This window comes from Sinocyclocheilus grahami, unplaced genomic scaffold, assembly GCF_001515645.1.
Source record: "Sinocyclocheilus grahami isolate Dianchi unplaced genomic scaffold, SAMN03320097.WGS_v1.1 scaffold683.1, whole genome shotgun sequence".
Lineage (NCBI taxonomy): Eukaryota > Metazoa > Chordata > Actinopteri > Cypriniformes > Cyprinidae > Sinocyclocheilus > Sinocyclocheilus grahami.
This window is the reverse complement of record NW_015505862.1, coordinates 526,990-551,661: the sequence shown is the minus strand read 5'-3', so window position 1 is coordinate 551,661 and position 24,672 is coordinate 526,990. Positions and strand designations below refer to the sequence as shown.

General features: G+C 38.6%; 2 protein-coding genes across 3 annotated transcripts in view; both read right to left on the bottom strand.

Annotated features, from left to right (window-relative positions):
• LOC107559403 (serine/arginine-rich splicing factor 4-like) overlaps window positions 1-14,221 on the bottom strand; it is a 19,188-nt gene extending 4,967 nt beyond the window's left edge. Inside the window, exons 1-5 of the mRNA XM_016243215.1 lie at window positions 14,012-14,221; window positions 11,552-11,700; window positions 8,152-8,261; window positions 4,125-4,333; window positions 3,861-3,926 (exon numbers count right to left, since the gene is read on the bottom strand). Of these exons, the coding sequence (XP_016098701.1) occupies window positions 3,861-3,926; window positions 4,125-4,333; window positions 8,152-8,261; window positions 11,552-11,700; window positions 14,012-14,118 (641 nt within the window). The 5' untranslated portion in view covers window positions 14,119-14,221. The remainder of the gene's footprint in view (window positions 1-3,860; window positions 3,927-4,124; window positions 4,334-8,151; window positions 8,262-11,551; window positions 11,701-14,011) is intronic.
• Window positions 14,222-19,640: 5,419 nt separating this feature from the next.
• LOC107559400 (zinc finger protein ZFPM2-like) lies at window positions 19,641-24,389 on the bottom strand. 2 transcript variants are annotated; one of them, XM_016243209.1, is made up of 3 exons: window positions 24,193-24,389; window positions 23,271-23,495; window positions 19,641-22,099 (listed from the first exon to the last, which is right to left on the bottom strand). In XM_016243209.1, exons 1-3 carry the CDS (start codon window positions 24,362-24,364, stop codon window positions 19,779-19,781), a joined length of 2,718 nt encoding a protein of 905 aa, XP_016098695.1. In that variant the 5' UTR covers window positions 24,365-24,389; the 3' UTR covers window positions 19,641-19,778. The 2 variants fall into 2 exon arrangements, with proteins under 2 accessions (XP_016098695.1, XP_016098696.1); XM_016243210.1 differs by lacking the exon at window positions 23,271-23,495.
• Window positions 24,390-24,672: the final 283 nt, after the last annotated feature.

Here is a 24,672-nt window from a genome sequence, read left to right as displayed (position 1 = left end):
CTAACTATTGGCAGAGCAGGCAGTTGACCTCTGCATTATGAAGGGCCTCCATAACTGTACCACAGTACAATATAGGTAATGCCATATGTTTCATGTTTATATTGTGCACTCCCCACCAGGTACAATATTCTGATTGTTTGCATCTTGTTTTTAAGCCCATAAATAATAATGTACTCTTTCTAATAAATTTATATTGTAATGTACTCATTCTAATATATTAAAAAATCATATTTACATTGCTGGTAGGTTATCATAGCACAAATTAACACTCTCTACATTTAAAAAACTAAAAATTAGAAGAGTTCTAAACTAATGCGCTGTCTTCTGTATCTAACGCACACACGCTCAGCCACTCACACAGATCACGTTGCGGCCGCACTCAAGACATTCAAGAACAAACTTTTTAGCTCTGCCGCCTGCCTTGCAATTTTATCAACTAAATAGCTTAATCGCTTAAGAGCTACATTATCTTTCTCAGCAAGAAGCTGGAAACATCATTGTTTCTAATGGAATTAAAGCCACAGCTTCACAGTTAGAGAAATGCGGCAAAACGGTGGTAATTCATACATACACAGCCTCTCTCGCTCCCTCTCATAAATGAACACTTGATGAATTACACTTTTCTGAGAATAGAATAGTGGAGATCGCTAAACTGCAAGCTAACCAGTGTTTTCAGAAAGCACGCTGTGGTCCCCAGTGGAGAGAGAGAGCGCGTGCACATGGTTGCCAGGTTGACAAAGATAAGTAGCACACTTAGCAGATATTTCTGTATTGCGCAAATGTGAAGCTCTGTTTCGGAGATTACATCTCTCTATATCAGGTAACCCCGGTTGAGTTCCTCTGCGGCCAGATTAAACCTTGCTGTAGCCTATATATTATGCTCTATTCATCATTTTTTAGAAACCTTGCACTTTTCTACTACATTTTAAACTGTTCTCGTATTCAAATTAAGCGCGGTCCACTGCTGCACACGTGCCACAATATCGATACTGGGACAGCTGTATCGATACTCGTATCGTCAAATCTCTGTGACGATAAATCGTCGTAGCGATATATCGAACAGCACTAATAAGCAGTAGCATTTACAAATAACAGCGTATCTAAAAGTATGACAACAACAAAAAACATAGGCCTACCATTAAAAGCCGTGCTTGCACAGGTTCTGCATGATCTTCTTCAATAATATCCTCTGCTTCTCAATCGGGCTCAAACTGATAAGCGATATTAACAATGCCGCTGTTTACAATACAACCGGAGCACATGCCGCTGAGGTGAGGGGCGGGACGCTTAGACGCACACTAGGCGGTTTAGCCAATCACAACACACTGGGCCAGCTAACCAATCAAAGCCCATCGCCTATTTCTGAGGGCGGGGCTTCATCAAAGCAAGAAATGATCAGCGTGTTTCTTAGAGAAGGGACAAAGCGGTGTGGGATAAAGGTCAATTATGTGAAAAATGCGTTTTAAAAAAAGATAAGCATTAACACATGTTAGACTGCACCCCATAAACACAATCAAGCCTAGAAAAAAAAAACAGTGAACCACCCCTTTAACCTAATCAATTTTCTCCGCATTGAGCTATTATATTTCTCTAATATCTTAAATGAATAACGCAGCAGCGGCACGTCTCGTGGGTTAAACTAACAAAACATTAAAATGCAACAACGACACTTACATCACTGCATCTCGTGGGCCGCTGATGACTCTCCCCGACACCCACCTAACATTCGATTGCACTTTTTTTTGCATTCAAATGCAAATTTGTATTTCAGATTCGACTAATATATATTTTTTATTCACAATCTCTTCCTCACAGGCAGGCACAGCACTCATTTCATCAAGTGTTCTTGTGTGCGGTCTTGCTTTAAGGCGGTCACGATTCGTCGGTTCTATTCGACTATTCAATTTAAAAAAAATCCTCGACTTCATTTTGCCTGCGATGACTAACGGCAAAATACCGGAAACTGGTGCATTTCACGGGCAAGAATCCATAAAACACATTATTAGACTGTTTTCCAAGGCCTCATGATATATTAAACCCATTTAAAAATCATAATTAAGCATAACGATTTAATTAAATAATTATATGTGATGCAGTTATAGGCGTGTAGGTTACGCACGTGCGTCTCACAGCGGCTCCGTTCACAGGAACTGCTATCATTTACATGTGTGGAGCGTCTCAAACTCCATCTGTGCATGTTGTTGTGAGTTTGGGATTATTATAACGTTCATCTGGGAATGCAACGTGCACCAGTTCATCAGATTTGTAAGGTAAATCATTTATAAATCAACGCAAACACAGGAGAACACGTCATTATCTCGCGGTTTTAAAATAATATCTCAAACCCTCACTCTGAGTTTACACGTTTTGATGTCCACATTCATTCATTTACAGTGGCTATAGCATTTCTGTCGTAAAGCAATGGCCAAATATTAAAGATTAAGTGGACATTTGAATTAAATGATGCTTGGTCAATATTAAACAAGTATTAGATCGCACAGTAATGTGTAAAAACAATCGTCAGGCCGTTGGCGCCCCCTCCGGGCCTTTGTTGTAATGCGTACTGTACATTAGCTCTATTCACTGATCTATAATGGAGATTATATATAATTATATATAGATCAGTGGCTCTATTACATTATAATACAGTATTTTAACAGTTTTGTTAAATAAAACCATATGATTTCTTGCTTTTGATACTTTATTTGAACTAATTATTATTGCCTCATTGTTATATATGTATTTTAAGTAACTTAAAAGGCTATTGTTCACTTAGCCTACGTCTGTTTTTATTACCACAAAAATTAATTATTATAATATTTTATTATTAGTAGACCAGAACACGGACACGTTGTCATTCTTACACTATAATACTGAACTTTGATTTCAGTGATTTGGACAATGAGATGGACACTTGCTTCTGTTGTTTACACATTTCTAAGAGTACTTTTAATAGGCTACTTAATTTTTAATAATACAATTTTAATACTTGATTTTAGTGGACTCTAAACATTGCATTTTTTTCATGTGAAAACCCAACTGTTGGGGTTAATTGAAACAGATTATTTTCCCCTTTGTTGTTGCACTCACAGCTGTAATGAACAGAAGCCCAGAACATGTGGATATTGACATTAAGAACATGCTGACTTTCTCAGACTTTTGTAATTATTTTATTTTAATTAGGTTTGTTTACATTTTTACTCTTTTAGTTTTACATTGTCAATATGGCTTGTTTACATATATACTTTTTTATGGTACACTACTGAATGGCAAAGTTGCAAGTTTAATAAAATGTTCTTCAAAACATTTTTTTTTTTGTGGGAAATTAATAATTTAGATGAATCGATAAATTAGTCGATAGATTAATCGAAATAAAAATAGTCGTTAGTGGCAGCCCTAGTCTGCTTGTCATTCATAGCACGTTGCCAATATCGTGCGCTATATTGAACATTTTTTCTATCATTATCGATGAAGGTGTACCGTCAATAAATCCCGATACCATTTATCACCCAGGCCTTGGAAGAGTAATTTCTGACCATTTTGCACAACCATAATACTCCACTAAAATACTCAAATTTACAGTTTCATAATTCAATAGATATATTTCTCACCCCTATGACGTCTCAAGTTAAGTATATGAGCGGTGCCTGCATGGCCACAAAATTTGCAAAAGGTGTTACCAAGATGAGCACCGAGTGCATTAACATGCTTAAGAAGGACTTCTGTATAATATCCTATGAAAGCATTTTATTGCACACAACCAACCAGAGCTTTAAATGTTTTCTAAAACAAAGTCATTATATTTCTCTTTAAGTTCACATAGTGGAAAACTGAAGTCTTAATTCACTTGAGTGGTCTACCTTGAGCGGCTACTGGTTCGGCTGTGGCTTCGGCTCCTGCGAGACCTCCTGCTCCTGGAGCGAGACCTGAGAGATGAGAGCAAGAAACTTTACACACGTGTTCACTGTGAAACTCTAAAGAAGCTTTTACTACAAGCAAAGTTCACTTAGCCTATCACTAATATCCTGACATCACGTTGTGACATGCAAAGTCTTAGTTAACCATCAGTTAAATGTCTCCCACATTTACAACGTAATTCAATTCTAAAATTGATTTGTTTGCACCTGGAGGCGCTGCGAGAGTAGGAGCGGCGGCGTCTGGCACCAGGCCGGTCCTCGATGAGCCGAATCTTCCTTCCGTTGACCTCGGTGCCGTCCAGTTTCTCCAGGGCTCTTTTCATGTCCGAGTACTGCCTGAACTCAATGACCCCCTCGTTCTTGCGGCCCTTGTTAGTGTCTGCATAAGTCACCTCACCAGCCTGACGCATGTAGTCCTGTGAATCCATGACACATTAGTGACTCAAGAACAAATCACTGATCAGGTTTACAGGACTGACTTCCTAAAGGCTTAAAGTACATAATAGTTTAACCCTTGTGCATCCTTAGGGTCTTTTTTTGTTAATGCAAAAAGCATGCATTTTGCCAAAATGTGTTTTTATTGAAATGTTAATATTTCACTATTATTTCCTTTCATAAATCTATTTTACAATATGCACAAAAAGATTATACTCAGGACCTTAAGGACAAAAATGTACCGACTGAAACCTATTAAAACAGCAATATTTAATCTCAATGCCATTTAAGCATAAACTCGTGCATTCTTTGTATATAGGCTTTAATTTTTTTGGCAAGGCTTCAAAATTACACTATATATTTTATACCATTTTCTCAGGTTTGACCTACGAAGCAAATATTAGATTTTTTTTTTCTCTACTGGAAAACGGGCCAGTTGAATTGAAACTATGTAATTAAAATTATTTTGTGGGTGTACTGTGTATGGATTTCAGAGTGTAGATTGTATGCATGTACTGAGAAATTTGTGGGAATGGTAGATGTTTTAAAAAATAAATAAGGCTTAAAGTACATAATAGTTTAACCCTTGTGCATCCTTAGGGTCTTTTTTTGTTAATGCAAAAAGCATGCATTTTGCCAAAATGTGTTTTTATTGAAATGTTAATATTTCACTATTATTTCCTTTCATAAATCTATTTTACAATATGCACAAAAAGATTATACTCAGGACCTTAAGGACAAAAATGTACCGACTGAAACCTATTAAAACAGCAATATTTAATCTCAATGCCATTTAAGCATAAACTCGTGCATTCTTTGTATATAGGCTTTAATTTTTTTGGCAAGGCTTCAAAATTACACTATATATTTTATACCATTTTCTCAGGTTTGACCTACGACGCAAATATTAGATTTTTTTTTTCTCTACTGGAAAACGGGCCAGTTGAATTGAAACTATGTAATTAAAATTATTTTGTGGGTGTACTGTGTATGGATTTCAGAGTGTAGATTGTATGCATGTACTGAGAAATTTGTGGGAATGGTAGATGTTTTAAAAAATAAAAAATAAATAAATGGATGCATCAAAATATTAAAGACGCTTCTAATCAATGACTTATCCAAGACTATAATAATCCACCCAAAATTCTGCTTAGCATTTAGTAAATGAAAAATGAACAACATTGACAGTGACATTATGTAAACAAGCTGGTACTTAAAGGGTTAAAATCCTGAAAAATTGTTTTAGTACTTATGATCAGAACTGATGTTGGTAAACAAAATGTCAGTGAAAGCAGAAAAAATATATAACACTAATGACTAGGGATGTAACAATATCAAAAATCTCACGATATGATATCTTTATAAAGTCTACGGTATCAGGGCTCCAGACAATAAACAAATCGAGTAAGGATAAGAAGCCATATTAGTAATGATTATAAACGAAAATTGTTAATGATATCGATAATATCCACACAGCTGACCGCTTTACCGGTTGTAGCTTGTTCAAGTTGTGCACTTTTCCTCACACGTCTCCGTCATGTCGATCTCTCTCGCACTGCACAACTGAGCTGCGTTTATCAGACTGTGTGTGTCAGCGCTGCTGTGCTGTGCTGCAGAGATGAGGACTGTTTGAAACTTTTTTCTCAACTAAAACTTTGATGTGCATCGTCTCAGTTTAATACGTGAACATAAAAGATGTGATCGCAAAACAACCAGGAAAAAAAGGCATTACATGCACATTTTTAAGTCATAACATGTATTGTCGCCAGTGGCGACCTCCGCAAAAGAAGAAATTCACTCGCAAATTAATATTTTTGATCGCAAATGCGACCGTTTTGGTCACAGTCTGGAGCCCTGGTTATGATATTTATTGCAATATTTAAAAAAAGACAAATGAAGACTTGGGAAAAACAATGAAAATTTTGCACATTTTAAAGTTAAATTATTCTAATGCACTTTGACAGTTCAAAATTAAGAGCGCTAACCCATGATCTTAACTAAGAAAACTTCAGGAAAAAGTCAGCGAATTGCTTATACCTGAACTTTAAAAGTGACTCAACACTCTTTTTATTTGTGATATACTGTTTCAGTCTAAATTACATTCACACTGGTGTTTTAGGAAGCCAAACAAATTAGAATATAATAACAACTTTATATTATTGTTATACCTATACAGTAATAGCCATATATTGTAAAACAATTAGCGGTATTAGGGGTGTGCCCGAAGAAAAAAATAACACGTTCTACAGAGCCACTAAAAGGTTAGCCGCTTGCTAGCGGTAGCCTGTTGCATTACAGTACATGAAAGTTCACTTACCACATACACAGAGTAAGGAGAAATGTCTGATGGCGAATGATTTACAGATCCCGAGCACCAATGACAAACATCTAATCTTGTCAAATGTGTGGTAAGTACTGCCGCTCCATAGTATAGAGTCCTTGTGATTGCGAATCTCAAAAGTGAAAGTGACAGTAAAATGAGAGCGCGCAATCAAAAGCGGTTTCACTAGGGGCTCCCTGATGCCCGCAATTTATATACAGTCGCACCAATATAGATTGCGAGAAAAGTATTGAAATTTTTTTTTTCATCCTCCCATCCCGTAGGCCATTTATTCCCTTTAGGGTTTCTGTAGTACACTTAATTTCCTTTCCGAACACGGAACTGTGATGCGGCAGATTGCAGGACAGGTGGTGGGGGGTAATCACGATGTCAGCTTAAAGGGGTCATATGATGCTTTTTTAAAGATCATTATTTGGTGTATTTGGTGTAACAGAAAAACACATTTTTCAAATACTGTACATTATTGTAGTTCCTCTATGCCCCGCCTCTCCTTTAAGGACCTCAATGTATCTTAAATTGATGCACAAGGGTTAATACAGAGGGAGAAAAAAAAAGTGACTTTGCTATTGGCAGCCATAACATGCAACAATAATAGTTAGGCTTCCCTCAGCAAACATAACACTTAAAGGCCTTTTCACACTGAACGCGAAAGTTCGGCGCGATGATGCTTTTGAATCGAAATAATAGATCCCTATGCGACTCATCACACCAGGCACAATCATTCGCTGCGCGGAAAAGCTCGTTTTTTTTATTTTTTCCGTCCTGTGTGTAGATTTTTTTTCCTGTCGCTCCGCGATGAAACGGGCTGTCCAATTACATTTGAGCTTAGATCACGTTTCTGGAGCAGCTGCTGTTGCACAAAAGGGAGTGGTGGCACGGTTTCGAAAACCAGTGTAAACAAATAACACCGAAGAAGAGTATTCTGAGAGAGAAGAGGAGTTCTTATCCGAGAACAGATTTATTCTCACATGTTCTTAATATAATTTCTATTAATTCTCCACTGAATTATGTGATCTGGAGAGCACTGTCCATTTTCTCCCATGTGTGTGAGTGTTACACGAGTCAGAGCGCCTTCACTCTCTAGATATTCCGTATTAAAAAATAAATTTTAAAAAATCAAGGGAAACATTTTTCTACACATGAAATATGAAAGCAAATAGACATGTGACTTAAATGTAGTATGACGATATATTTTCTGTAAGTGTTTTGTATGCAGCTCATGGTATTTTTATAACAATAAAGGATGTTTATAACAATAAGCAGAGTGGCGTTATTAATCTATAGATCACAATCAGTTACTACAAGCACTCGATGATGGTTTAAAGTGGGTTTTAAGCAAATGCATGAATAATTACATACATTTTCAAGTGTAGATTGATGCTAATTGTACCTCGCCTTCTCGCTCAGTGTGGAACGGCCTTAAGACTAAAAATGTGAAACTAAAAAGTGTTTCTGTACCTTCAGGTCCTGCCAGCTGCAGCGACTGGAGAGATTTTCCACAATCAGCCTGTAATCTGTGCGAGTGGGTGGGCCGAACCTTTCCCCTCCTCCACGACCATACCGACTACCTTCAGAGTGACGAGAGTAAGATGCACAGCGTTCAGGAAAGGAAAAACACAACAGAGTCTCCACACTGGCCTTTAAGACTCTGTGGATTTCAGACACAGTAACATTTAAAGACAGCAATAATCTACAAAAAGCTATGAAATTATAGAAAAGGTAAGTTTTATATATGGTTTAAGAAACTGAGCTTACTTCAACTAGAGCACAGTAATGTACAAACTGAATTTTATGTTTTAGAATCACATGAGATTGAGTAAATGTCAATCATTTTTAGGTGAACTATCTTCAAGAACTGAAAACATTCCACCAAATAACATACTTACGCTGTACTTAAGAGATTAATTATTTTGGGAAAGGGAAAATGTCAAAAGAAACAAAACCAAAACACCTAAAAGAGCTCAAACCACATCTCCTAAACCCCTTGAGATCCTCACCACCCGGCTTAATGGGAAAAGCGGTCCTCTTTCACATTGGCTCGCTTTAATGGTCTGCCCAGGGGCCCAGGGAAGGGGGACACCATGGCCAGCAAAAGGGGCAGGCGGTCAGACTCTTTTAATAAAACATTGAGTGTTAAATTTCTAGCTTTGACATTATAAGTTATTCCATTTATAAATAAATAACTTAATCATCATATTGCAACAGTTATAATCTGCATATAGTGAAGCAGAAACTACAATACTCAGAATTACTAGCTCATTAAGGTGATTCTTCATTTAGGGACACTTGAGAGAGCTTACTTGAGATAAATCCTTTATTTACATTTGAGATATTCTTGTATGGACAGATACAAGATACTCCCAACTGAAGAATCACCGATCAGTAATATTCTAAAGATTACCACTCATACAATTTCACTCCCTAAAAAAAGTTCAACAGAAACTGTATATGTAGTAAGGTTTGGAATTTAAGGGTGCGCTCACACTTGCAGTTCGGTTCGTTTGGTCCGGACCAAAAAGGAAAATGATACATTTGGTACTGGTCCGCTTAGCGTTCACATTGGCATTTTTGACAGCGAACCTAAAGGCATAGTGATGTGTTCACAACCTGATTGGTCGGCTTGAATGACGTATATATCAGGACGGAACTCACCGAACACCCCAAACAAAAGGTGCCTTAGACTTAAAGCAGCGCTGCGGGTGTATGATATCAAAGCATCCATTAACTAATCGGTCCGCTCAGCGCCACTTTAAGACGAACACACCTAATGCCGCCTGCTGGACTAAGCGCGCTCATTCTTGTGTACATATTTTCTTTTCACCACCTGCAAACTCACAAGGAGCTCATAAAAGGCACTTTACCTCACCGTTGCTCCACGTTTACCCTCTGCTCATTTTGTTTTGGTTACACCGCGTCGTCAAATCATGTCGCATCTTGTTATTACTACCTGTTTTTGGTTCGTTTAGAAGTATTTGGTCCGTGTTGCGTTCATATATCATTCGAACCGCACCAGAGTTCGTTTGGAAGCAGACCGAGACCCATTTTTTCAGCGGTCTCGGTCCGCTTGTTTGGTGCGCACTACGGATGCGCCGATCCGATATTCATATCGGGTATCGGCTCCGATAGTGCCATTTTTCTCGGATCGGGTATCGGTCAGAGAGGGTTGATCCAAGCAGTCAGCTCGGTAAAGCTCTCTCCGAGATCATTCTGTGTTCCCATTATACTGGATTTGTAAATACATGTCTATGATTTTGCAAAAAGGACTTTATCTTCTTGTTTTGGTACTTGCTACCGAGTGTCTGTGAGAACAAAACACGGGCGTAGAAAAGACTATAAATAGTTTTTAACGTGCACAGTAACTGAAATTTAAAACTGTTAAAAGAAAGGCTCAATAACTGTTGCACAGATATAATACACTACGCATTAATTTCTCTTCCCTTTGTGCTTTGCAGTTTTAACACGAAGCGCTTACGATGTGTGCATCCGGTGTGCAGAATGATGCGCTTGAAGCAACACGGCGTCAGGCTGCACACCGGATGCGCACATTGTAAGCGCTTCGTACTCCTAGACAATATAAAAACAGTTTTGCAACACTTATTTGTTCCCCACAAAATTTAGTTTTTTCACTAAATGTTTGGATTTCTAAAATTATTGCGCACTGATTTTTCTAGAATAACTTTTGCTGCCGAATTATCCACTAACCTAGTTTATGATACATTTTTGTCATAGATTATAAATATACATAGGCCTATATTTTTTCATATTTATTGTTTATTTTTCTTTATAATGAAGTAGTCTGTATCTAGTAGATTGTGAAAGAATGATTATCAGTTCCACACACAGAGATATATAAATTCTACATTTATTTAAATGAGGGGAAAAAACTTCACTGGTATCGGATCGGTATCGCCCAATATCGAACCCTAGGTATCGGAAACGGAGGCGAAAAAGGCGGATCGGAGCATCCCTAGTGCGCACCAGGGTTCGGATGGCAGCGTTCACACCTACTCGAACAAACCGCACTAACAGAGCAATCGCACCAGGGTTCGTTGACAAGTGCGAACACACCCTAACATACAATTTTCAGGCTTCTCATACAGAGACTGGACACTCTTAAAGGGACAGTTCACCCAAAAATGAAAACGTGTAGACCAATGAGCTAGTGATATGTGCATTTATGCAGAGAGATTAACTGATGAAGACTAGTTTCTTCACTTTGCATGCTTAAGGCATGGAAAACAACCATGTTTCACATCATTATTGGGTGCTTTATTAATATAATTGTGTGTGTTACATCATTGTGCGTTTATGTAAACAAACTAGTGAACTGAACCAGTTCATTGAAACGAATGGTCTAAAACAACCAGTTTGCGGAAAAGAATCAGATTTCTCTGTTGCCTGAGGCTATGGATACAGTTAATAATGTTGTAAACAATGTTCAATTACTTGCACAGGATGATCATTTCACTTCATAAGACCTCAATATGTCATCAGGAGCCACAGGCATTAATCGATATGCTTTTTAATGTCAAATACGGGCAACCACTGACTTACACTTAACGAAACAAGGACCACGACTTCAGCTAAAAATCTTTACCGTTCTACTGAAGAAGAAAATGACAGCTACATGGCAGACGGCGTAAATTAACAGCACATTTTTATTTTTGAGTGAACTATTCTGGTATAAGGATTAAACATTATAACGGGCATGTGGAGCACCAAACTCTCCATTTGAGAAGCCTGAAAATATTCAGTGTTTGTACAATTCAACTTCAACCAAAGAAAAAGATGTTCCTATGACACATAAGTAGTTTTTGGTATATAGTATTGTGGAAGAGCGAGTAAATGAGTATCTTACTTCTTCCAGATCTGCTGCCAGTGCCACCATCGCGCCGCTGTCCTATGGTGTGCTCCACAATCACGCGCTTCCCACACAGGTCTTTGCCGTTCAGATCGCACACAGCGTCATCTGCATCTCGGGGGTCATCAAACTCCACAAAGCCATATCTGAAGAGATGGAGAGATTTATGATATAACAAACACAAAATCCAGCCGTCTCTAATCATCAAATCAGACGTTTCAGATATTTAATTTAATTTTTAAAGACATCTTTAAATGGCTAGATAAGTACAATTTTCTGTTGTACTGATATATTTGTGACGCTGGAGCACAAAACCAGTCATAAGTAGCTCGGGGATATTTGTAGCAATAGCCAACAATACATTGTATGGCTCAAAATTATCCATTTTTCTTTTATGCCAAAAAATCATTAGGAAGTTAAGATCATGTTCCACTTAGATATTTTGTAAATGTCCTACCGTACATGTATCAAAACGTAATTTTTGATTAGTAATAGACATTGCTAAGAACTTAACTTGGACAAATTTAACCCCTTAACTCTCACCGTCCCACCTGTGGGACGTTTGGCGCTCTTTTTTGTTGTTGTCTTTTTTTCTCTATCAAATCTTTTATCAATCATCATTAGTCATATATCATTTGAAAGCTTAGAAGCCCGAGATTCATCCTGTGAAAACCATTTCGAAATCAGACATTGCGTTACCATGGAAATGGTACTTTAAAATCTTTTAGCGGTCTCCTCCCCCTTAGTGGGCGGTGTCAAGTGTCATATTACAAAATGAATTACGGTCTTTTAAAATCAATATTGACAGAGCAATCTAGACATTTGTGACAGAAAAATGCATACAAAAGAATTCTATGGCGTTTGGATGGCACCCGGTGGCTGTTTGTGGTATAACGCCCTAAATACAATCTCACAGGAACCTCCATTTTTTTCATATCAACTTCAAATTTGGAACATAACTTTAGACATAAGGCTATAATTGTACACTAGTTTTATAGTAAAACCTGATATGTAAAATATTTATTATATATATATTTTAGCGGTCTCCTCCCCCTTAGTGGGCGGTGTCAAGTGTCATATTACAAAATGAATTACGGTCTTTTAAAATCAATATTGACAGAGCAATCTAGACATTTGTGACAGAAAAATGCATACAAAAGAATTCTATGGCGTTTGGATGGCACCCGGTGGCTGTTTGTGGTATAACGCCCTAAATACAATCTCACAGGAACCTCCATTTTTTTCATATCAACTTCAAATTTGGAACATAACTTTAGACATAAGGCTATAATTGTACACCAGTTTTAGAGTAAAACCTGATATGTAAAATATTTATTATATATATAAAAATAAAAGTGCATTTTCTTTACAGTAAATTTAAACTAACTCTTTGATACTTAAATTTTTTGAAAAAATTCCACTTTTGCGATAATTTGCTGATTTTGTCTGTATTCCACAGTGTTCATAAATTACAACTATTTAAGTTTGGATAGTGCACCTGCATTCCGATTTTAAAAAAAATGGGGGGTGACTGCTAAAGGGTTAAACGCGATTTTCTCAATATTTAGAGTTTTTTTTTTTTTTTAGCACCCTCAGATTCCAGATTTTCAAATAGTTTTATCGCACAACCCATACAGCAATCGAAAGCTTATTTATTCAGCGTGCAGATGATGTATGAATCTCAATTTCAAAGCATTAAACCTCATGGTTTTGTGGCCCAGGATCACATTTCCAAATCAATCAGCAAGTTCAGGCACGAGTTCTCCAAAGCGTTGTACCCTTTTCTTCTTTAGGCACAGACATTATTTACATCGTTGCGCTTTCATAGAGGCCTCCATATGTTTATGAACAATACAAATTCATTAACATTACACAAGCAAGCGCATAAAACAAGCACTAACGGCGTACAGAGGGTTAACAGTTGAAACGCTAGATAACGTGAACTCCACTCGTTGCGTAAACCCTGACCAGCGTGCAACTACAACCATGCTTTCATTAATACTCATATTTTCACTCAAATTGTTGATCACATAATTTGTAAAAAATTAGAAAAATTAAAAAAAAAAAAAAAAGTCTTTTTCACCAGGGCTTTAGACTTTTGGACCCTACTGTATTTATAAAATAAAATTAAATATCAACTAGATCTCATTATTAGTGGCTGGAGCTATAAAAGGCAAAAGCAAGCACTCGATCGAGGCCAGCCTGGAAACAATGGAGTTTAGCCTGCTGGGCTAACACCGCTAAAACAAACCTGCTTTAAAAACACGGATTCAACTCCGATTTTATGTTTGCAAACGCATTTCTACGCGTAATTGATTATCAGGGCTATTTGATCCACGCTGGAGCGCTCTTTTGATTCGCGCGGAGCAAAAGAAACAAGAGTTTCTCCTTCTTGAAGACTCAGTCGCTGCTTCGCCTGCACATGCCGCTCGCTCGAGCACAGAGAGCACCACACACCCGTTTTTCAGGTCTACTTCCAGTATCTTCCCATAGCCTTTAAAAAACCTCTCCACATCTTTCTCTCTGGCGCGGTAGCTCAATTTTCCCACGTAAACTCGAGACATTTTCCCGGTGCAGCAGCTCGGCGTGGAGAGGCAGCAACCAGAAGAGATGCGAGGGTCAAAGTAAGAGTCCCGCGTTTGCTGTCCTCCAGAATAAAAGTCCCCGCGCTTGTCGTGATTGTGAAAACGCCACACAGCTGCTTAGAAGTCGCTGCTTTAATTTTTAACTTTAATCCTTAAAACTAATTTAATTATTTAACACTCTTCATGAAATTTGTTTTTTTCTGAATGCACAATTCACACTGGAATCGATACATTATTATTTTTATTTTTTTTAAATAAAGTTTGTGTTCATACTAATACATTGTTAATTTATAAACAAAAAAAGTCTATTTATGGTTTAGCCTATATTATAAATATCATTTCATAAATAAATAAAAAATCATGTTCAATTATATAAATTATAGGCAGCTATCTTAAAATAAACTTCCTGGACTCCAGAATAATTCATGTGTTACTGTTTCTTTTATTCGGTTGTTAATAGTTGAAATAATTAGCAATGGTGCACAAACCTATTGCAGTATTGCACAAATTGCATGCATGTTTACAATGCAATGTCATCCTTTATTAAATATCTGAATAAATGACTTGATTATGAAGCATGTGTGTGGAACGAAATGCACTTTTTATCGATTCCGGTGTGAATTGTTTTGCAAAGATTAGTCATTATCACCTGCACTACAACCATCAAAGTTGGCTAAGTGAAGATTTTGACAATGCACAACCTATAACACAAAACACATCTTTTAAATACTCGGATTAAGAGAAGCTGTCTTTGTCTTAAGCCTGGCAAATGCATAAATGTAAATTGCAAAGAGAAGGTTAAATCAGGCCCATGCAAAGACAGGGCCGCAGGAGTCTGGAAACAAGGGTTTCACTGCATCAGCAAGTACAGTAATAAAACTCTGCATAAGGACCTTGTGTCCACCAGGGGGCCCCATGCCGTGCATTCAGATAAGGTTTACGTGTGAGTCGTGTCTCCTCAAGTAGCGACTTGTTTGAAGTTGTACAGAATTTGTTCACTCTTCTTGCAGCTGAAACCCATTGGAGAGCCATTCTCAAAGATCATGCTGATATCTCTACAAGCGAGGGAGAAAACTAAAGATTGAACAGTACTGAAGCCCAGTCACTCGAAAGAGGATCCTTCAGATTTCAGGGCCCGTATTCACAAAACATCTTAAGTCTAAAAGTAGCTCATATCTCGTCAATTTAGGAGAAAATCTTAAAAGTAATGGGCGTGTCAGTCCTAAATTTGCTCTAAGAGTCTATTTCACAAAGCGCTGTAGCACTAAAACTAGCTCCTAAATCTGTGAAAGGTTAGGAGTAGTGAAGAGGACTCCCAAGTCACTAAGACCAAGCCACAAACTACTCTAAAATGGCTGTTGCTGGCAATCTGCCTCGGAACGTAAACATTTTAGAAGTATTTGACGATAATGAGCTTTTATAATGTATCACTTTTGGTTTTGGAGGTTATTCCAACTCCAGAATTTCCTTTGATTAGGAAACATCAATGCAACATCATCTTTAAAGGAAAAAAAGAGTCCTTGTTTTCATTAACCAGTTGGACAAGAAGTAACAGCTGTGCTTGCGTCCAGTTTGATTTTCTTTTACATTTGCACGTCTTACTGTCAGCCATGATTATTCTACTCTGTTGATTGAAAGGCTGTCTATATGCATAGTCACTAATTGTTTACGGGAAGCATAAGCACACTTAGCCTGCCTTTTAAAATCTTTCTTTGAATGTGGCAATTAACTTTTTTATTTTTAAATCTTTATTTGAATATGGCAACATAACATTGCACTTTGCAATATTTCTATGAATAAATCTCTGACAGAGACTATCAGCCAATCTCTGTGTGCATAGTGTTTAAGCATGCTGACATCATCCATAGTAACAGGTCAACCCCGCCCCTTTACTCTTAGCTTAAAGGAACACTCCACTATTTTTGAAAATAGGCTCATTTTCCAGCTCCCCTAGAGTTAAACAGTTGAGTTTTACCGTTTTCGAATCCATTCAGCCGATCTCCGGGTCTGGCGGTAGCACTTTTAGCTTAGCTTAGCATAGATCATTGAATCTGATTGGACCGTTAGCATCTCGCTCAAAAATGACCAAAGAGTTTCTTATCCTTTTCCTATTTAAAACTTGACTCTTCTGTAGTTACATCGTGTACTATGACTGACGGAAAATGAAAAGGTGAGGGAATTAGTGTATTGTGTCTAAACACATAACCAAAAAATCTTATTGTTAATTTGACATATTATGGTTGTCTGATGTAGTCTGTCAGTGAAAGACGAGTATGTTGTGGCCCATCTTGAAATCTGTTTAGGGCCCCCAAAATGGTCGGTCCGGCTTTTTTGTCTTTGCCACAGTATGAAAACTATCAAGAAGTATCAGTAGCAAACGTCACATTCACTCTCCTAATTAAAACAGTATCTACTGTATATATTTGAAATGCTAAACAATGACAACTTTACAAAGAATCATACCGTTTCCGCAGAGATGGCAATGAAGCAGTCATGCAGTCTACATAAATGCCTACATCAGGACACACTTTACCCCACTTAACACCATTAGACATTTTTTTTCTAATGTAATTTGATCATCATGCAGTCACATGAATCAAGTGTTTTGTATAGAAGGAGAGTTTTAATTATTTCTTATCTTATTCTCCTGTTCTCAGGATAGCTGTACGACAGCTCAGCTGTGCCTTGCGTCAAGAAGGTCAAGGTTTTTTACAGCATCATTGGTCACTATATGTTAAAATGCAAAAATGAATCATAAGTAGAAATTGACACTAGCTCAGGTTTTCTCTGTGTGAAGTCACTGTTGCGTTTCAGTGATGTTCTGGGATGTGTTCATCTCAAAAGATCCTAATGTCTCTTTTGCTAGCCATATTAATTTCAGGTTTTGTCTCTCCTAATGAGCTGGTGACCTGAATCAGGTGTGTTTGTTTAAGGAAACATTTAAAACGTGCAGTGTTGAGGCACACTGGTGTAAGCAGTTATCACAGTAGTTGACATAACTAATGAAACTTTTACAATCTGCTGTGGATTTGAGAGAAAACATCTGAATGCCATTATGTTTATTTTAGGATTTAAAAATGCAGCAATGACGATCCAAGCATTCAGTCAAATGTAACTCGCCAAACTATTTATCTGCTTTTTTTATTGCAGGAGCTGCAGACTCATTCTAGTTAAAATGTAAAGATTTCTTGTCTTGAATCATAACTAAACACTAGGTGGTGCTAGTTCATTTGGCCATTCCCACTCCTACTGTCTATAGCAGTGGTTTTCAAACCTCTTCATGAAGTACCCCCAGCACTGCACATTTTGTATGTCTCCCTATATCTGACACACTTCAGGGCTGCGTTCAGCCCCGACAAAAACGGTGCAAAACGTGTTTTAAACGGAAACAGTGGTGCGTTGAACACTCTCTTCTGATGACTCAAGAGTTGCAACTATGGCAGCTGAGAAGGCCATTCTTTGTGCTCTTCTTGAAGAATTTTCGGAGCCTGATGAAATCGGTATAAATACGTGTTTAATACTGCAAAATACGCTCGATGGTACAGTCACTGCCCTTGCCCTCCAGAATAAAAGAGAACATCCCAATCGAATGAAGGGATTTGTGGAAACTGTGGTTCCTAATTATTGTGATCCAACATTTGCCTCGCATTTCAGGATGAAAAGACAAACATTTCAGGTGAAGGATAATCCACTTCTTACCTCCGAGACTGTGTTATGATCTATATGACCTTATTATTTTTATTGTGAGTATTAGGCTTATCATTATTGCTGATCACTGTTGTTGTGCTATGATATTGTAATATTTACCATTATATAATCAGAGGGGTATAGAAAAGTTTATGAAAGTGTCACTCCATAATACAATAGCAAAATATATAAATATGTATAGTATTTTTATGTTACATTAATCAGTATTTAGCACACCTTCCTAAGGAAAGGATATGGACCAGAAGACATTGCAATTACTAAATGATATTTAGAAAGACTTAAAGAAGTTCCAGATCTATACTTGTGCTCTTATTATTTCAGTTATTTTGCCTTTAATGTAAATAAACATGTGCAAACAATATACTTGCTCTTGTGAATTTATTTGGATGTTAATTACATTGTGCGAGCTGTCTCTTTAATACCGCGTGGTTTACATACATGTTGCTGCTGATTGGGCTGACATGTTTGACACACCCACCAAACAAGAGAAAACGTATCTCAAACCCCGTTGCACACCGTTTCCAGGAAACATGTCGTTCAACCCGAAAACCGTAGCAAAACGGTGCACACCGGTTTGAGCTTGAACTTGCCCCAGATCTTGCAGTCTCCACTAATGAGCTGATGAGTTGAATCAGGTGTGATAGATGAGGGAGACATACAAAATATGCAGGGCTGCGGGTACTCCAGGACAGATTTGAGAACCACTGGTCTATAGATATTGTCCTGAACTAAATATGTGCAGTAATGATAAAAAAAGAGAGGATACATAGCAAATTCATTGACACTGCTGTCCTGAGATTAGAATTTTAATTTTTATGTCACATAAAATAACATTTCCCACATTTCTGGAATTTCATTCCATACAGGTACATGCATAGCAACACATTTTGACTTTTTTTTTCTTTTTTTGAGCAGATTATTATTATTATTATTTTCTGTAGGAAAGATTACAACGACTCATCCATACCAAGTGTAAACCCTTCTCCAGCAAGACTTTAGTAAACACTTCACACAGACGATTTCTGGGGGTCCAAGTAAAAAAGTTACCCTTCCATAATACTGCTTTAAATAATGTTTCATCTTTTAAAAAGTATTGCATTAGAAGCCAAATATTTTTTAAAAAGAGATAACGAATCAACAAACACACATACAGGTCACTTTTTAAGAAGAGTTCTGCATTGACAAGAAAAACATAGGGAAGCATAAAGAAACATCAAGGACAAACTAGACTCTACATGTATTGACAATTATTAATTCAGAAAACTTGATTGCCATATTTAAGGATATGTTGACACATTAGTCAGCCAGAGGTTACTCCACTATCTGTAGATTTTTCTTTTTAATCAGTTTCTACCATTCATGTGGCTTCTTTCTGTAATTGTAAAAGAAACATTAAAGAGAACTTTTACAAACCTGTTTTTCATCTCAGATCTGCATTTTTTTAGAGCTGCAACTATTATTAAATAAATAAATACATAAAAAACACAAAAAACTATCAACGCACTGTATTCCCAAGAAATATTTTAAAAGGTTCTAATAAATGACTGTAGGATAAATCTCCTGATTTGATTGTCCTCCTGCTGCTGAGTACACCAGCATGGAATCGTAAAAATGTCTTATGTTGTTGACCACAAGGGGAGAAACTGGTGCTTGTGAAAAATTTAATATGTCCACTTTAAAGAAGAGGGGGCAAATGGACACTTTTAGTCATCAAAAACAAAAGTGTCCATTGTCCGATTCAAAACAGCAGGGTCATCATCAAGGGGGACAACTGGGTAAGTTGTCCTGGTGTCTTTACATTTATTACATGTTTAGGGGCTTGGGCCCGCCTTTATAATGTGCCGGGCCATGTGAACTCAAGATGTGATGCTGGTTAACAGCTCTAACTTTTATACTGCTGTGGACTAGATTTAAGACATGGTGCAGGTCCACTATTTCACATGCTCTGCTGTGTGTGACGAGCAGTAGAACTTCTTGTGTGTTATAAAGTTTGAGAGGTTGTTGAACTGGATGTCACATGGACGGCAGTACTTTACGTTACTTGTGGTGACAATGGACCCATTCAACACTCTTTTGAAGCTTGTTGAGACTTCCTCAGTCTTTAAAGATGGCACCAGCATTGTGCTTTCCTTACAGTTGATGGGACTGTCTGCATGGCTCGCCGGTGTAGGGGAACCATGTTGTTTATTTCCAGCATCTTTCATCTTGTCCTCAAGGTCAAGATTGTCCTTTAAGGATGAAGACTTGCTCTGATTCTTAGGGTCATCTGTGCTAAGATGGCTACCATCAGGCATCGGCTGGTCTTTTTCCCCTTCACTGCCCTCATTTGGACTCTGCCTCCGTTCGCTTTGTGAGACCAGCATCCCTGTAGCGTAATCAGTGGCTTTGATTTCATAGTAAGGCCAGATTTGCTCATCGGGTCTCATTTTCTTAGCAGGACTTGGGTAACCACCAGAGGGCTGAAACACACTCCTCATGTCAACTTTGATTGGGATTTGTTGTTCCTCACTGGAAGCTTGGATGTCAGAAGTTGCATTTGGATGCTCAATCTTTCCATGTAGAGCTGGGAGCTCAAAGAGGGCACTCTCTAAAAGGGTGCTAGTATTTCTAGGACCTTCCTTTTTGATGCTTTTGTTCTCAGTGGAAGTGTTTTGCAAAATAGTACCTGGGCAGAAGTTCTGTTTGTGCTTGAGATAGTCCTCAACTTTGTTGAAGCTTATCTTGCACACAACACACTCATGATAATCCATAAGTCCTTTAGAGGAAACCGAAGTGTTGCCAAACTGTGGCATGCATTTTTTACTGAGATCTATAGGTGCATCACCTTCTTCCTTGAGGATTGTATTACATTTTGACACAAGAGCTGATTTTGTGACTGTCAATGAAGCCTCTGGATATTTGGGTACTAACCCCTGGATCATGTTGTATCTCTGATGGTCCCTGAAGCTATCCATTGTGTCCTTTGACATGTATGGACCTCCTATAGTGGGCATACCAAGAAATGATGGCATACCCATAAGAGGCATTTGTTCTTGTTCAGGAGTAGCCAGCTCATATGCCTTTCTTCTTTTACGAGGACGCACTGTCTTCTGATTGGCTGCTCCTTTATTGTTTGCGCGTTTCACTTGAGGATCATGCCGAGTGGCACAGTAATACTGCTTGTGCACCATGTAGTTCTCATGTCGACTAAAAGTGATCTTGCAGGCGTCGCATGTTGTGTGGTTGGGGTCCGTTTCGGTGGGTGGCATTTTCTGGTTTTGTAAATCCAGCTGTGTACCATTTGGTCTCTCCTGTGCACCAGATGGAGTTGACGCTTTTTTAACTTGCACCGACAGTTCATCTGTCACTTTTCCACCTGCAATGGGATTGCAAGGGTTAGGCTCATGCCCTTTCACTTCAGAGGGATGGCCGGCATTTAGCATAACAGCTAAACTAGCTCCGATTTTCGGGCTTACAGTGCCTGCTGGTTTATCCAGAAGTCCAGGGAAGTCATGTGGCTTGTGTGTGTTTTCCCATCGACTGTTGCAGTAGTGCTTCTTGTGCACCAAATAATTATTAAGGTTATTGAAGGTGATATTGCATTCAAAGCATGTTGCCCCTTTTGGCACAAGTGTGCTGTACATGACTGGAGGGTAAGAATTTCCCCCGTGACGTAACCGGCGATGGACTAACTCTGACATTTTGGCCAGTATCTCAGATGCTTGCGGGCCCACCGTAATATCCTGTGAGAACGGGGCATGTGGTATGAAGGGGGGTAAGGGAAATGCAGGAGGCAGGTGGTGTTGAATGGGTGAAGAGGCTAAACGGGGACTGGAAGGTTCTGACTTTACTCTGGAGTATGAAACACTAGCCTTGTTTCTTGAATTTCCCTCACCCTTAGTGGATGTCTGGATACTTTCCGTGCTTTCCAGCTCTGACATTTGAATTATATCACGTTGTACTGTGCTTTCCTGAAGGTCTTTCGTGTTTGCATTAGCTCTGACTTGTTGAGGACTGCCTGCAGTGCTGCTAGGAGAGTTATCAGCTTTGTCTTCTTTGAGTTTGTTGACCGTACAGCTATGTCCATGCAGCTCCTGGTGTTTGACCAGTTCTCTGGGGGTTTGGAATGTGAAATGGCAGTGACCACATCTCAGGCCGGTTTGGGACAGATGGGAGAGGATGTGGTGCTGGAGTACCATAAGGGTTTCTGCAGTGTAGCCACAAATTGTGCATTTCAAGGTGCTTCCAGTGGTTATCTCATCTAACTTGAGACCTTGATAAACAAAAAGAAAGAAGAAATGGTGTTAATGAGCAACACTACAATACAAAGTTGAGTCTAACCAAGGCTCCTCTATGTTGAGTCATGGTGCTTGTGCAGATAACTTTAGCTGAAATACAGTTTGGAACATTTCCTGATCGTCTATACCAGGGGTGCCCAATCCTGTTCTTGGAGGGCCAACATCTTGCAGATTTTATTTCTAACCAGCTCCAAATCGCTTACTTGGAAGTTTCTAGTGAGTCTGAAGACCTTGTTGAGCTGGTTTAGGTGTGTTTAATTAAGGTTGGAGCTAAACTCTGCAAGACCTCGGCCCTCCAGGAACAAGTTTGGACACCCCTGCACTATACCCATAATTCCCTGTCCCCTCTATACTGAACTACCAAAAAACACCTCAAACCAGCCTAAGCTGATTTAGCTGGTCTTGCAGCCTGACCATGTTACACGTTCCCAAAACTCATCTAAAACAATCAATCAGACCAGGGGTGTCCAATCCTGCTCCTAGCCAATGTCCTGCAGAGTTTAACTCCAAACAGCTCTAGTGGTCTAGCTTTAGTGGTTCTGAAGACCTTGATTAGCTGGTGTGTTTAATTAGGGTTGGAGCTAAACTCTGCAGGACAATGGCCCTCCAGAAACAGGTTTGGACACCCCTAAAGCCCAAGGTATACTTCGTCCATTCACGTTGCATCGTGTGATGCCATTTTAATCATCAGAAGTGTCCGTGGATTGTCCGTGCACAACAGCGCATGTGCGAGATGAATGTTGAGAGTCTATTAGGTGGTACAGTGCATGTGTCAAACTTGTCCATGTGTGCTCAACTACATTTGAGTATACTTTGAAAGCTGTGTATACGCAGCTGTGCACGAGATGGAATGGAACACGGAAAGTTAAGTATTCCTGGACCTTAAACTAGACCAGGGATAGGCAACGTCGGTCCTGGAGAGCCGCAGCCCTGCAGAGTTTAGCTCCAACCCTAATCAAACACACCTGAACAAGCTAATCAATGTCTTCAGGATTACTAAGGCTACAGGGTTGAAGCTAAACTCTGCAGGACAGCGGCACTCCAGAACCAAACCAACCTGACCAGACTAGTTAAACAAGTGTGTCTTTCTTATTTGTGACTGGTCAAATGGTTATCTGAAAAAGAATGTCTTCTTGGTCTACTCACTGTTATGTGTGGATAAGTGCATTTCCAAGGCATGCGAGCCTGCAAAGCTCATATTGCATTGGGGGTATGTGCAATTGCGGAGCATTTGATGGCTGATATTGGTGTTTTTCTCTGCCACCATCTCAGGGTCCCTTTGTCGCCCACTGCAGTAATACATAAGGTGGGCCTGGAGGTTTCTTTCACTCCGAAACCAGATGCCACAAGCCTTGCAGGGGAAGATGTCTTCTACAAAGACAGAAATGGACACAAGCATATCCATATTGTATTATCTAAAGCTTGTGAAAAGCCAGCATCTAAAATTTTAGAAGTTAAATACATTGGGGTCAAGAAATCTGAGACCACTAGAAAACTGCTTCTATTTTACTTTTTTGTCATTTTATACAAAATTGATTAGTGACCTTGAAATAGTGCAGAATCCTAAATATTTCTTATTTGTTTTATAATATACTTTTCTTTTTTGAAAAGTTCCAAAATCCTATATATTTGTCCAGGTTTAAATGCTTTTGAGCAATTCACAACAGAAAGCATTATTCAAATAATATAACAAATACTATAAAATAAATTCTAAAAATATTAGGCTCAAGAGAACATCAGTCCCAGATGGATGCTGGGATACAATATATCTGTAATTTTGATTATGCAGTAAAGGGATGAACCACATAACTCAACCCTATAGACCCCATCAATGCAAATGCACTGTTGTTTGCATCAAATTCTTGTTAACTATGATTAGAGAATGGAAGAGGGTAAATATCTAATTCGTGCAAAACTGAAGGTCAGCCTCGACCCTTGGTAATTATCTTATTCATGGCAAACATGCACATCAGAGCTGTGATGACTCTTTGACACGGATTTCCATTTTTAACCAAGCACATTAATCAGTCTATCCACTGTGGCAGAGGCCTGATAATGCAGCACTCACTGTTGATGATAGCGCCGGGCAGTATGGACGCCATGGATGCTTGCTGAGGAAGGAGTTGAATGCCGTCCAGCTGTCGGGCCGGGTACATCCCTTGACCGTAGGGAGTTTGGGCTGGTGTTTGAAGATGTGAGTGCAAATCCACCACACAGGCTGCAAGTTCGTCTCCTTTCATGATGTTTTTAGTTGTGGAACACCACACATGTCCTCCTGTGAGAAAAAGCAAAGTTTGTATTTAATAGAGTATTTTAAAGGGATCATGACCAGAGAAAACAAAATTCCCTGAGAGGTCATTGTACTATAAAAACATCCTTTATGTTTCAGAACTGTCCCTTATATTGAAGGCAGTCTGCCAAACCACATCTTGTGGAATGTGCTACTCTATGATGTATAATACTGTGGCTAAGCTCCGCCTCTGCAGAAGAAGATTGACATCACTGTCTGATTAGCCCCGCCCACCAATTTTTGCATGCAGTTTTTACG